Source organism: Procambarus clarkii, chromosome 48 (assembly GCF_040958095.1).
Source record: "Procambarus clarkii isolate CNS0578487 chromosome 48, FALCON_Pclarkii_2.0, whole genome shotgun sequence".
In the NCBI taxonomy this organism is placed as follows: Eukaryota; Metazoa; Arthropoda; class Malacostraca; order Decapoda; family Cambaridae; genus Procambarus; species Procambarus clarkii.
The window spans coordinates 9709455-9723691 of record NC_091197.1 but is presented as its reverse complement, the minus strand read 5'-3'; the positions used below and the strand labels follow the sequence as shown (position 1 = coordinate 9723691).

General features: G+C 45.9%; 1 protein-coding gene across 1 annotated transcript in view; it reads right to left on the bottom strand.

Annotated features, from left to right (window-relative positions):
* Nucleotides 1-2970: 2970 nt before the first annotated feature.
* The window catches only part of LOC138351041 (agrin-like), a 279560-nt gene continuing 268293 nt past the window's right edge, over nucleotides 2971-14237 (bottom strand). The window contains exons 27-33 of the mRNA XM_069302583.1: nucleotides 12789-12953; nucleotides 10473-10723; nucleotides 10229-10310; nucleotides 9732-9854; nucleotides 9293-9491; nucleotides 8439-8586; nucleotides 2971-6534 (exon numbers count right to left, since the gene is read on the bottom strand). Coding sequence (XP_069158684.1) covers nucleotides 6383-6534; nucleotides 8439-8586; nucleotides 9293-9491; nucleotides 9732-9854; nucleotides 10229-10310; nucleotides 10473-10723; nucleotides 12789-12953 — 1120 coding nt within the window. The 3' untranslated portion in view covers nucleotides 2971-6382. The remainder of the gene's footprint in view (nucleotides 6535-8438; nucleotides 8587-9292; nucleotides 9492-9731; nucleotides 9855-10228; nucleotides 10311-10472; nucleotides 10724-12788; nucleotides 12954-14237) is intronic.

Below are 14237 nucleotides of genomic sequence, written 5' to 3'. Positions count from 1 at the left end.
TGTCACCTATGCACATATTTAATAAGTCAATATTGACTTATTAAATTTGCGAGAACGGGTTGCGAGCATTGGTGCCCACTGCGAAAGAGAACAGGAGAGATAAAGAGAGAAAACAGAAAATGGGAGAGAAAGTGAGACTGAGAGATGGGGAGGGAGGAGCGAGTCTGGAAGGGAGGGAGATAGAGAGAAACGGACAGAGAGAAATATATATCTGTTAATAAACTGTGCTAAAGGATTAGTAATACGTAGTAAATTTTGCAGATTTTTTTTATGTTTATCTGGAAAATCTAGATCTTTTAGACTTTTGTTTATGTAAAACTGAAAAATGAGTTGGCAACACTGGTCGTGGGCGGCCTACGAGTCATTTTTTCTATATATTTACACATCAATCAATGGATCAAATTACAAAATGTAAAGACAAGATTAGTACTTAACTGCCTGATTGTAGCGGATGTCAGAGGCACTCAGGTTTCCGGTGTCTTAAATTTGATGATAATACAAATTATCGGGTAATTCGGGTAATACAACCCGTCCTCGACTCAAGTCCATTCCATCCACGGGTGTTTCAGCGAGGTAACTGTCAGCCCGTGCTCACGTTGGCTACCAATATGTGTATGAGCCACATGATGGTGGTAGCGTCGTTTGCTGTGTATTGAGCTTAATGTGTCAAGTGTTCAGACGAGAAGCGAGTTATTCTGTCTGTCGCCCTGACACCAACTGAACAGCTTATTCCAACCCACTGGAACAAAGGTTTCCGGTGTCATAAATTTGATGATAATAAAAATTATCGAGTAATACAACCTATCTTCGACTTAAGTCCATTCCATCCAGCAACCCGTTCTCGCATACAAAGATCCAAGCTCGTTAGTCCAGCCGCCTAACCCCCTGTTTATGAATGAAAAACAGTTTACACACGACTCACAACTGATGACGTACGAACACTTCCGGAACAAGTGCTTTGCTCACGTCCTCTGTTCGAACCACAATTCTGTAAATGCTTCACCTACTGTCTTCAGATCAGTCAACAAAGATCCAAAAGTGATTCCATGCACCCGCCAAGCCCCTGTTTATGAATGAAAAGCGGTTTACACACGACTCACAACTGCTGACGTTTGAACATATCCGGAACAAGTGCTTCACTGACGAATTTTGTTCGAATCACAACGCTATAAATGCTTCACCCACGTACTACAAATACAAATAATCGCCAACAGAACCTAAACATCTAACCTAACCTAACCTATGCCTATATATATGCACAATATGCTAATATATTATAATATTAATTTATATTTGAGAAAATTCCCGTTTTGAATGAACAGCATATTAAAATTTATGAATGCGTCTGTGGGGTTGACCGCTGGATGTAATGGACTTGAGTCGAGGACGGGCTGCTGTAAATGCTTCAACAACTTTCTTCAGATACAAATAATCCTCAACAAAACCTAAACACCTAACCTAACCTACGCCTAACTATACATCGAATTTTTATATATAATAATATTAATTAATTTATATATGAGAACAAACCAATTTTGAATACACAGTATGTTAAAATTGATGAATGCGTCTGGGGAGGACGGCCGCTGCTTTAAACAGCCTAGTGTGAGAACGGGTTGTCTATCGATGGGGAATGGTTCGTAAGTTTATAACAAAGACAGCAGATTCAAGTAGCCCAGAATCATGGGGCGAGCAGTAGTGGTGGACATTGACATATTCACATCATTAGTGCTTTGAAGGGGGAGGTGATTTTGATTAATAATTGTAATCGATAGCGTTAATGCAACTTATCACAGGGGTAGTTATTCTGTTGAAACTTAATTAGTTAGGGTTAATTGTATGATTCTGCACATATTTGGCAGTTCGCTTCGTGTTCTTTGTTATTGCCCTTCGGCCCAGCGGCCAGGAATCTGTTCATATTTTGCATAATTTCTTTTGGTTTTAGTAAAGTTAGTTTAAGCAGACGATGAGTCACAATAACGTGACTAAAGTATGTTGACCAGACCACACACTAGAAGGTGAAGGGACGACGACGTTTCGGTCCGTCCTGGACCATTCTCAAGTCGATTGACAATCGACTTGAGAATGGTCCAGGACGGACCGAAACATCGTCGTCCCTTCACCTTCTAGTGTGTGGTCTGGTCAACAAAGTAAGTTTAAGTTGTTTAAGGTGACATCTGGCACTGTGGTGTGAGGGGGCCGTCCAGCAGACGGCAGCGTGAGGAAGGCAGGGAATGAGGGAGTGAGGCAGGGAATGAGGGAGGCAGGGGGGGAGGGAGGGGGGGTGTGCACGATAAGTGAGGGTGTTCATCTTGAAATGGCTTGATCGGTTGCCACTTACTTGAAAGGGAAGCAGGCTTTCACTGGGGCATTTTTCAGTGCGGGTGTAGAATTTCTCTCGCAATTGATGAGAGACGCTTTGGTGTTGGGGGTGGTGATGTGTTGTGATGTGAGGTGGTGACGTGGTCTTGGGAGGTGGTGATGTGTTGGGAGGTGATGTGAGGTGGTCTTGAGAGGTGGTGATGTGTTGGGAGGTGATGTGACGTGGTCTTGGGAGGTGATGTGAGGTGGTGATGTGGTCTTGTGCCACGCGATAGTGGCAGATCACGTGAGATATATTGATTTCATCAATATATCTTCATCTCAGCCCCTCAGCACCTTAGTGACCAAGCAGGCCACTCAGCCATGTGGGCTGTGGTCCACCTGGACCAGTGGGCTGTGGTCCACCTGGACCAGTGGTCCACCTGGGCCAGTGGGCTGTGGTCCACCTGGACCAGTGGGCTGTGGCCTACATTAGGAAGGGGAACAATGGCCAACTTGAACGAAGAATAATGCAGTAAAAATTAATTTCAGCAGCAGATCATCTCAGCTTCTCCGAGTGATAACCACGCTACACTCGGCCGTCATAACCCACAGACATCGTTACCTCAGGTCAAGAGGAGCTGTTTGGTGCAGGATAATAAATATCAATTTCCAAAAAGGCACATTTAATGGTTACAAAACGTCAATAGTATTCACACTAAGAAATACAGTCCTAGTTCTGTACACTCTAATGTATGATACAAAACCTCACGAGGAGATGCTCGTGCGAGAGTTGGACAGACTTACGCACGTAGTATGAGTATGCGCGCATGGTGTTAGAATGCGCACGTAGCGTTAATGTGTCTCACTGAAGCATCTATAAGGACATGTCAGCACCTTGTGTCTCCCCCCCCCCCATCCCATAACCCTCCACCCCGAGGCGTCAGCAATCTACATGTAAAGTATAAGGTGGGCCGCCGTCCTCGCTGTGACTGAGGGAGGCGAAGTGGTCATATGGTCTCTTGTAAACATTACATGGTGGGGTAACGTCTGTGTCCTCACTGGATGTAAAAACAATCCCCTAAATACAGCATTACTTTTGACAGGGATGTGTTAAGAGATGTGCAGTTGAATAAACTATAATATGCAGAGTAAATATAGATAAAGAGCGCTTCAGAGTGCCACAGTTCATCATGAACACTCGGGGCTGTGTATTGGAAGACCTCTTGGTGACGTGTGACATCTGAACACCATCTGAACAGTGCTGTTCAGACGCGTAAATATCTGAACAGCAACTTGGTGACTTCCCTGGCCACCTGGTGGTAACTTCCAAAGTTATTGTAGTTCTTAGTAGCTCTTGTAGCTACGTTGGCTCAACCCTTGAAGACCTTAGCATGTTTGGTGACCTCAACCCTTGAAGACCCCTCCTAGCATGTTTGGTGACCTCAACCCTTGAAGACCCCTCCTAGCATGTTTGGTGACCTCAACCCTTGAAGACCCCTCCCAGCATGTTTGGTGACCTCAACCCTTGAAGACCCCTCCTAGCATGTTTGGTGACCTGAACCCTCGAAGACCCCTAACATGTTTGGTGACCTCAATATTTGATGAATTCAGTCCCCTTGATGACTATGCTTCGAACTGGACTGAGTTCCCTTGGGGGATTCTATACTCTTCCCTGACCTTCGATATGTCCTAACAGCCGTGAAAATGTAATCATGACCTTCAGGCATAACTGTGACCTAATGATGACCTTTCGACTGGCTGCAGAGTTAATCACACTTAAAATGAGTTTGTTACGATATCGAGACTTCAGTAATAATCAAAAGGTGGTCACGACTTCACGGTGATGTCAGACATATATTTACAAGTCGACCCAATTCCATACAAGTGATAGAGGAAAGTGGTGGCGTTTCGGTCCGTCCTCAACGCTATAATCCACTTGCAAAATGAGGCTTATATGGACAATTTGCAACCAGATAGAGGATCATGACGGGGTCAATAGATCGTCACTTGCTTTCCTGATACACACACGTGAGTTGGGCGATTGTTTACAATCAGGATATTATGATCTCCTCTGCTCATATAGTTACAATATTGTATTTCTGGTGTCTTGATCATGACACATCTTGTATTAATAGAATCTTATTATCTTTTTTTCTTTCTTACGTAGTTAGAAAATAGATTTTTCTAGTAATTATAAAAAAGCCTCTGAAAAAGGTTTAAAATGTAATTTTTATTTTCTTGTGTTAGTTCAGATGTACTGAGTTACCATGCAGTTCCTTAAGACGCCCTTAAGAGGCGTTCCTAGCACAAGCAGCCATGTGTAGACGAGGCCCGGAGCAACTCGGCTTATTAGCCAGTGCTTAATGCAACGTGCAATGTCTCGGCATGTCTTGCAACAGACCCGTACAGCCTTCTTGAAGCTGCTCAGCATGTGTATTGCAAGACGTATCCACATCATTGCCGGAGGAGCTAAACAGCTTTGGCATTAGCTACGGGGGTGGGTGGGGGGAGGGGAAATGAGCCGAGTTTTGTCACCTATACACATACCTAGTAAGTACACAACGTTTATTCACGTACTGAAACGTTTCTTGACGTCTCGAAACGTTTCTTGACGTCTCGAAACGTTTCTTGACGTCTCGAAACGTTTCTTGACGTCTCGAAACGTTTATTGACGTCTCGAAACGTTTATTGACGTCTCGAAACGTTTATTGACGTCTCGAAACGTTTATTGACGTCTCGAAACATTTCTTGACGTTTCTTGACGTCTCGAAACGTTTATTGACGTCTCGAAACGTTTCTTGACGTCTCGAAACGTTTCTTGACGTTTCTTGACGTCTCGAAACGTTTATTGACGTCTCGAAACGTTTATTGACGTCTCGAAACGTTTCTTGACGTCTCGAAACGTTTCTTGACGTCTCAAAACGTTTCTTGACGTCTCGAAACGTTTCTTGACGTCTCGAAACGTTTCCAACATTACGCTGTAACAATCCAAAAAACGTTGTGTGTTAGACTGGTAGAGCTGGCCTGTGTCTCGGTGATAGACGAAAGCTGAGCAACCTTTAAAATTAGCTGAGAGTGAAGTCAACATGTCAGCTGAGAGTGATGACTGGACATCAGCTGAGAAAGAAGATGTGACCTCAGCCGAGACATCACATTTTCTCGGCACTTGAAAATCTTCAACTGAGACGTTGTAGAGCTGGTGATATCAGAGGCGTTGTAGAGCTGGTGTTATCAGAGGCGTTGTAGAGCTGGTGTTATCAGAGGCGTCGTAGAGCTGGTGTTATCAGAGGCGTTGTAGAGCTGGTGTTATCAGAGGCGTTGTAGAGCTGGTGTTATCAGAGGCGTTGTAGAGCTGGTGTTATCAGAGGCGTTGTAGAGCTGGTGTTATCAGAGGCGTCGTAGAGCTGGTGTTATCAGAGGCGTTGTAGAGCTGGTGATATCAGAGGCGTCGTAGTGCTGGTGTTAGTGATAGAATGGTGGTGTGGATTTGCTGTTAGCGGTAGCGTGCAGGTGGTGTTAATGGTGTTAGTGGTGGGGTACAGGTGGTGTGTGTGTGGTGTCACAGGGCTGGTATTTGATGAATTGTATCGCCGATGTCGCAAGCTTACGCCGCTGGTGTTAAATGCGTGGTATAATTGATGTAAAGTGATTAGAGCAGCTAGAAAAACAAATTGTGTTACCCTGAATTATTTGCTGGTGTGAGCTGTATGGTATTAACTGGTATCCCAGAAGCAGAGTCCTTCAATTGATGTCAATTTGGTTGTGTTAGCTTAGTGGTTTTGCTGGAAATTGATGACTGGTGTAGATGACGCTAGATGGATTATTAAGCTTTCTTGTGTTGACTGAACTGTGCAGGTGGATGGCGTTTGAGGTGGTAGAGTGTTGTAGGTGGATGGATTAGATGAGGCGGGGGGTAGTTTAGGTGGTGTAGATGAGTAATGTAGATGAATGGTGGTAGATGAAGGGGTGTAGGTGGTGGTAGATGAGGGGGTGTAGGTGGTGGTAGATGACGGGGTGCAGGTGGATTGCGTAGGTGGTTGGTGTAGACGACTGGTATAGGTGGGTGATGTAGGTGGTGTTAGCTGAGTGAGTGGCAGAACTGGAGAGTGGGCGAGGCAGCGTGGTGGACCAAATGGACCTCGCGACCATCCACCAACAGCCGGTCCACACACCCTCTGAACCCCCAGTGGTAGGCGGGAGCCAGGTGGGGCGGCACCCATCTGTGCCCACCTGCAAGGTGAGAGAGAGAGAGCCAGCTGTGAGGGGGAAGCCTGTAAGGGAGGACGTGAACCTTCTTTATGTTAAAATTGAAAAAAATATAGAAAAAAAGTGTAAACACATTTGTAAACACCAAGACTTAGTAAATAAATTCATGACCAGACTCTTAAATACACCCACTTTGCCTAGACAAAGTGAACGCAAAGCTGCCTAAATAGTTTTTAAGAATACTTATTTTTTTTAATAGGTAAAAAATAATAAGCCATAATAATCAGTTAAGAAACAAATCAGTTGTAAATTACGTTAGAGAGATCAAGAAAATTGCTTAATTTCTAACCATTATTCCACGAAACATTACATTTCAAAGCACAAATAATTATGTTGATTAGGAAACACAGAATAGTGTTGCGGAATAGATTACTTTGAGGCATGGATTACTGTGGTGATGTAAGGATTTCTGTGAGAGAAGGGATTTCTGTGGAGGGCAAGGGGGTGAGGGCAAGGGGGTGAGGGCAAGGGGGTGAGGGCAAGGGGGTGAGGGCAAGGGGGTGAGGGCAAGGGGGGTGAGGGCAAGGGGTGAGGGCAAGGGGGTGAGGGCAAGGGGTGAGGGCAAGGGGGTGAGGGCAAGGGGGTGAGGGCAAGAGGGTGAGGGCAAGAGGGTAAGGGCAAGGGGGTGAGGGCAAAGGGGTGAGGGCAAGGGGGTCAGGGCAAAGCGGATCAATTGAGAGCAAAAAAATCCACCTTAATTAAAATTCTACAAACTTGTATTGATTTTAATTTAGAAATTTCACATCTCTAAGAACACTAAAAAAATTGCCTACACATAAGCGGATTACTCATCAGTTATTGAAGAACAGTGAAGAACTCGAAGAACATTCTTGTCCTAAATAACAATCTCATCCGGGCAGATGAGAACGGTTGAACAACGTTTGTTATAGAAGGGGAGAACTTGTGATTACCATCGACTCGTGGAAGAACATCGTGTTCGGGGCTTAGCGTCCCCGCGGCCCGGTCCTCGACCAGGTCTCCTTTTTGTTACACACCCTCCAGGAAGCAGCCCGTAGCAGCTGTCTAACTCCCAAGTACCTATTTACTGCTAGGTGAACAGAGCATCAGGAGGTGAAAGAAACTCTGCCCCATTTGTTTCCGTCTCCACCGGGGATCGAACCCGGAACCTCAGTACTATGAATCCAAAGCGCTGTCCACTCAGCTGTCAGGCTATAGTGAGTCATGAGTCCACACACTCATTCAAAACGTAACTACCGTATCTCTGACTAACTCTTCCTCATAAACAAAGGCAAATTGCTCGTTTATCCACCCGCTGAACCACTCGTTTGAATACGAAACACTACACTGGATTCGCAGCTAATTTCGCTCTAACTCTTTTTAAAGTGTTCGAATTGCGCTTCCCTAAAATGCTTCATCCCGCACTGCAAATACAAATATTTAATAACAGAATAAACAAATTTAACCTAACCTTAAACAAACTCTAATGTACAGTAATATTAAAATATATTAGATAAAAATGTATTTTTTTTGTTGCACGAACCGTAAATAGTACCCCTTCCGTCCACGGGGCCGGTCACTAACCTGTCCTCCTACAAAGAACGTCGCTTTTCGCTCGTATGCGTTATAATACGACCAAAAATCGTCGTACTATAAAATAAAAACGGCTGGCGAAAGTGACGTACTGACCCGTTTTCTGTTTCGATTCCTCTGGTAGGTTATAGGAGAGACCACTTTAAATTGACCATTTTCTTGACGTTGTGGAAAACCTTAGAAGGACGGGCTGCGGCCACAGCTTGGGCGAGCTTACCCTGACATGAACTATTCAGCGATCCCATCATTCTCTACCTGACATAAGGTGACCTCAGTATGAAAGAGGTCAGAGGTATAGTTCCGGTGACCTGACCCACCTAACCAGAGGTCACCGTCGGTGTGGAGGTCGGTGGCGCCTCGCGCAGCCTTGCCTCTCACAGGCCGGTGGTTGTCTACCTTCAGCAGTGCTCGCCTCCACCGCCTGGTCACCCTCACCACGTGCCACGAGCCGTCATCAACAGCCCCCTGGAACACAGAGAGAATCCCCGTTATGTATGGAGAAGGTAACTAACTGTGCGTGGACACGCTGCTGATGCATCGCGACACGCTGGACACACGCCAGAATGTCAATTTTTATACAAGTACGAAAATCACACGAAACTATGTACCAGTTAGGACTTGAGGCACGTACCGTAGCTGTCAGGACCGTTCAGGTACGTACCGTAGCTGTCAGGACTGTTCAGGTACGTACCGTAGCTGTCAGGACTGTTGAGGTACGTACCGTAGCTGTCAGGACTGTTGAGGTACGAACCGTAGCTGTCAGGACTGTTCAGGTACGTACCGTAGCTGTCAGGACTGTTGAGGTACGTACCGTAGCTGCCAGGACTGTTGAGGCACGTACCGTAGCTGTCAGGACTGTTGAGGTACGTACCGTAGCTGTCAGGACTGTTGAGGTACGTACCGTAGCTGTCAGGACTGTTGAGGTACGTACCGTAGCTGTCAGGACTGTTCAGGCACGTACCGTAGCTGTCAGGACTGTTCAGGCACGTACCGTAGCTGTCAGGACTGTTCAGGCACGTACCGTAGCTGTCAGGACTGTTCAGGCACGTACCGTAGCTGTCAGGACTGTTCAGGCACGTACCGTAGCTGTCAGGACTGTTCAGGCACGTACCGTAGCTGTTAGGACCGTTCAGGTACGTACCGTAGCTGTTAGGACCGTTCAGGTACGTACCGTAGCTGTCAGGATGAACGGCTTGCGAGAGCGGCCGAGGTTGAGGGCCAGCTGTGGAAGGCCGTCAACGAGGGCCAAGGCGAGGTAATCCCCCGCCCTGCTACGCCCACTCCGCCCACGTCCCGCCCACAGCAGCAGCCCGGAGCTACTGTCAGCCCGGAAGCTCACCTCCAGGACGCCATGAGGCCGCCCACGCCCTCTGGACGCCCATCGAAGACATCAGTCGCAGCGAAGAGGTAGGAAAGATTAGATATTAATCACAAGCACAAGGATCTATATCTACTATTATCCGGCGTAGTTCGGGTCTCTCTCTCTCTCTGCCTGTTTCCCCCTTCTCTCTTCTCTCAGTCTCACTATCTTTCTCCTTCTTCCCTCCTCTATCTCACTATCCTTCCCCTACCCTTCTTCTCTCCCTCTGTGGGTTACAAAGTGTACTGACCTGTCGTGAGCCAGGTCGTCGGAGTGGGTAACCTGGTCCAAGAGCTGTTGCTCGACCTCATCATACTGGAGGTAGTCATAGTCTGGGTGGCTCCAGGGCACATGAAGGCCACTCCGGTTTGACCTGCAACATACATTCCTGTATTATTATTTTGATCCTCTTCCGACTCTCACAATGTAACCTCAAGGTTATTTTGTAACGTTGTCACAATGTAACAAATAACGTCATTACGACGTTGTCACAATACAAGAAATAACTGTTCTTACGACGTTGTTTCAACGTAAAAAAAAATGACCCTGCTCCATTTTACCATTATCTTGTATCCATTTTACTGTGTATCACTCTGTAATTTACGACAAGTATATTGCTCTTCAACGGAGATTCACGAAGGCAGGTATGGAGTCAGTTGTGAAAGCATATATTGTAACAGATATAAAGACCTAGGCATGTCGATGAACAGGGCTAATGTTTGCAATATTATTTCTGAGACTACTCACTTGAGTGACAGCTGTCCTGGATAGAGAACCGCCGTGGACCCATCCAAGTGTATAGGCTGGTCAAGACTCACTCCAGCTAGGCCTACGAAACATTATATATATATATATATATATATATATGCACTTTCATACTGATATATATAGAAACAAAAATACATCAGAATATACTGACAAGGTGAAACAGCTTCTTGGCCTCACGTTACATACAGATTACAAGACGTAAACATACTCGGCGCGCACTAACTTTTATGACAGAGTCTCCCGACGAACATGACCGGACACCGGCAGGAGAAATTAGCCAGCAGGGGCACGCACAGCCCGCCGTTGCTGCAGGGGTTGGGGTGACACGGAGGCCCTATGTAGAGGGACACGCCCCTCTGCTCCGTTGCCGCCTCCGGCAGTCTGCTGTACGCCACGCCGTTGATAAGCAGTTTCTGCAGCGCTCCGTCCAACCCCACCAGGATGCCCGACTCCCGGTTCACCAGGTACCAGAGTCTGTTGTCCAGGAGATGGTATTATAGTGTTTAAGTAGCTACCAGGTATGATAAAGCAGGTACCAGGCATGATAAAACGCGTGCCAGGCATGATAAAGCAGGTACCAGCTATGATAAAGCAGCAACAGGTATGATAAAGCATCTACCAGGTATGGTAGCTGCTTTATCATACAGCAGTATACAGCAGGTAAGGTATACAACAGGTACCAGGCATGATAAAACGCGTGCCAAGTATGATAAAGCAAGTACCAGGCATGATAAAGCAGGTACCAGGCATGATAAAGCAGGTACCAGGCATGATAAAGCAGGTACCAGGCATGATAAAGCAGGTACCAGGCATGATAAAGCAGGTACCAGGCATGATAAAGCAGGTACCAGGCATGATAAAGCAGGTACCAGGCATGACCAATCAGGTACCAGACATGATAAAACAGGTACCAGGCATGATCAATCAGGTACCAGACATGATAAAACAGGTACCAGGTATCTGGGTAATATCTTAGTGCCACAGCCTGTAATCAGGTAACATGTGAGTGAGTACAGCGTGTTAACATCATGGCACTACAGTGCGTGTACTGTGATGACTGTAACACAGTCTTCACAGTCCGCAGCTGTGACTGTGACTACAACAGTCAGAACAATACTACAGGTTGGCTCAGCGTGGCACTCACTAGGCTAAGGTGCCAGCAGTGCCCAATATATACACTAAACAACGGAAGTTGATCATCTCATTATGCAAGATAATTGTGTATAGCAATTCTATTTATATGACAAAATATTAAGGTTCGACCACCTCCAAAGTCTTTCACAAGAAATTATAGATATCTAAAAAAAATTATAGATATAGATATGTATTATCTATATAAAGGAGAATGTCTGTCAGTCCAAGGTTGAAGGCCAGAGGCCTGGGGCTAGCCTCACCCAAAGCCCAATTATCACATTGTAAGAAATGTCTGTATCTATGGATTTTCAGATTGCAGGATACAGATTGGATCTGTATCCTGCGATTTTCATGGTCAGGTGTGTGATAGAAGTTATGCCTTCCGCGGACGGGAATGTTGGAGGAGAGATGGGAGAAAGGTAGAGAGCGTGGGAGAGGGAGAGGGGGGGGGGAGAATGGACGAAGTAAGAGTGGGAGAGATTTTGAGACAGGATGGAAAGGGGTAAAAGAAAGGGGAAGGAGATGGGTGAGAGGTGGAAGGGAGGAGAGGGGAAGTGAAGGACGTTTGTGGAAAAGAGGGACGATAGGAGAAGAGATAGATGTGGGAGGGAAGAGAGGTACATATAGAGGAAGAGCGATAAGGGAGGGGGAAAGAGAGAGAGAGAAAGAGAGAGAGAGAGAGAGAGAGAGAGAGAGAGAGAGAGAGAGAGAGAGAGAGAGAGAGAGAGAGAGAGAGAGAGAGAGAGAGACACACGAGGAGCAGGAGAAAAGGGACATAAGCCCCATCTAGTTCTCTATATAATTACGAATAACAATTATAGGACAACACAGAAGAGTACAGATATTTTTTCTGTCTTCCCCTCTCTCATCTCTATCTCTGGAGCTGTTCTGGGTGGAGAGCATTGAGGGTTATACACATGTATGGCTGAACCAGGAGAGGGCTAGCCACTCGACCAGTATGCCATCATGGCATGTATGATGGCTTCCCCCAGTCATCATACATGCCATGACGGGTATGTATTTGGGGTAATTAATGACAAATTGTGATATAATTTTTTTGAAAACTTTGCAAACATAATCGCTACTGTTTTATGTTATAAAAATATAAATCAAAGAACATAATCAAATTAATCCCCTCCAGTCCAAATATTATATTCTAAAGAATCGCCATGGGGGTTCCAAATGGCACTGTGTCAAATGACACTCGTTTCACTTAGGCCAACTCCGCTCCGACCATGATAGGCACGAACCCCACAGGAATCGGAGTATAAAGTTTTGTAAGGCTAACTGCAAACGTCTGGTCTCCAGCTTCGATCAGACATCCTCATATACATAAATGTAATTATTGTTACATGTAATATATGAAAATCAGCCCCCACCTGATGGTGTGGGTTGTAGCCCTCACCTGAAGCCCCCCAGGTAGAGGGGGGTGTTGAGGGTGAGTGTGTGGGGGTGGGCAGGAGCCGGACAGGTGACAGGTGGGGCCTGGTCTACCTGTAAGGAGGCGCGACCACCCTCCCACCACGCCTTCACCCGGTGCCACGCCCCGACCTCCACCGTCTCAGACGACCTGTGGGGACAAGACTGCCGAGTTACCTCCTGGGGACAATGGCGACTCTCTTAGCCCGTCAGCTCACTTACCTGAGTTAGCCCTCAACCTGGTGTTGTAAATTGGTTAGGCCACTGGGGGGGCTACAGTGCCCCAAATGGGCATGCAACGGGGGTAGAGAATATGAGTCTCTGTCAAGGAGTTCTGTTTGCTTTGAGGGGGAGTTCTTCGTGGGTTGGGAGGGGGGAGGGGGGTCGTCATGCTCCTGTAGTATGTCATTTTCAGTATTGGTTGAGATCACGTTTCATCAGTTATGTTCCTCATGACCTTTCCTCTCCCCCCTCCCCACTTTTGTGGGTCGTTGAAAATGAATTTCTCGAGTAGAAGTGTGTGTATAGGAGAGATTGTGTGGTGTTGACCATCAGAGAGCGGTGTTCTAGTCATATATATTGAACTCTGATGTGTTCATCAAAGGTCACCCCGGCCGCTCAAGTAGACTTGACACAACCTGACCCAACACTTGCTCTTAATGGATGCACAAAAATCCTTCACAGTGCTTTATATTTCTCGACAACAATACACATTGGTAAAGGAGAATGAAGTACATTGTAATGTACATTATGGAGAGTAGAACAAGAAGCAGGAAGGTTCATCATTCTCATTATAGCTACCAACACAAACAAATCATTACTACCCTTCCTTCGCGGTCCTCATTTCCAACACTAATATTATATAAAATATATACAATGTACACCTAATTAACATCAGACAAATATTTTTACATATGTTGTTCTCGTTTACCAACTCTGGTTTAACGAGGATAGCATAAATTATATAGGCAGATTCTGAGTTTCTTTGTACGCCAAGTAAGCATTATTTTTTTTTAGCTCATCGGAGTACGTGTGTCTGGGGTCGTCCTGGGACGCGAGTTCGATCCCATTTAATTACCTCAATATTTACTCCTCCTTTCATTACTGTAACGCCACGACTTGCCTTCGTTACAAAAAAAAAAATGGCTATTCTGTCACGTGACTTATCACTGAAAATGATATCTTAACAACGATGGGGAAAGTGATATCTCTCTCTCTCTCTCTCTCTCTCTCTCTCTCTCTCTCTCTCTCTCTCTCTCTCTCTCTCTCTCTCTCTCTCTCTCTCACTCACTCACTCTCGGGGGTGGGTAAAGGAATGGTGCGCCCAACCACTTGGACGGTCGGGGGATTGAACGCCGATCTGCATGAAGCGAGACCGTCGCTCAACCGTCCAATCCAAGTGGTTGGACATGACAACACCACAACAACCACTAAC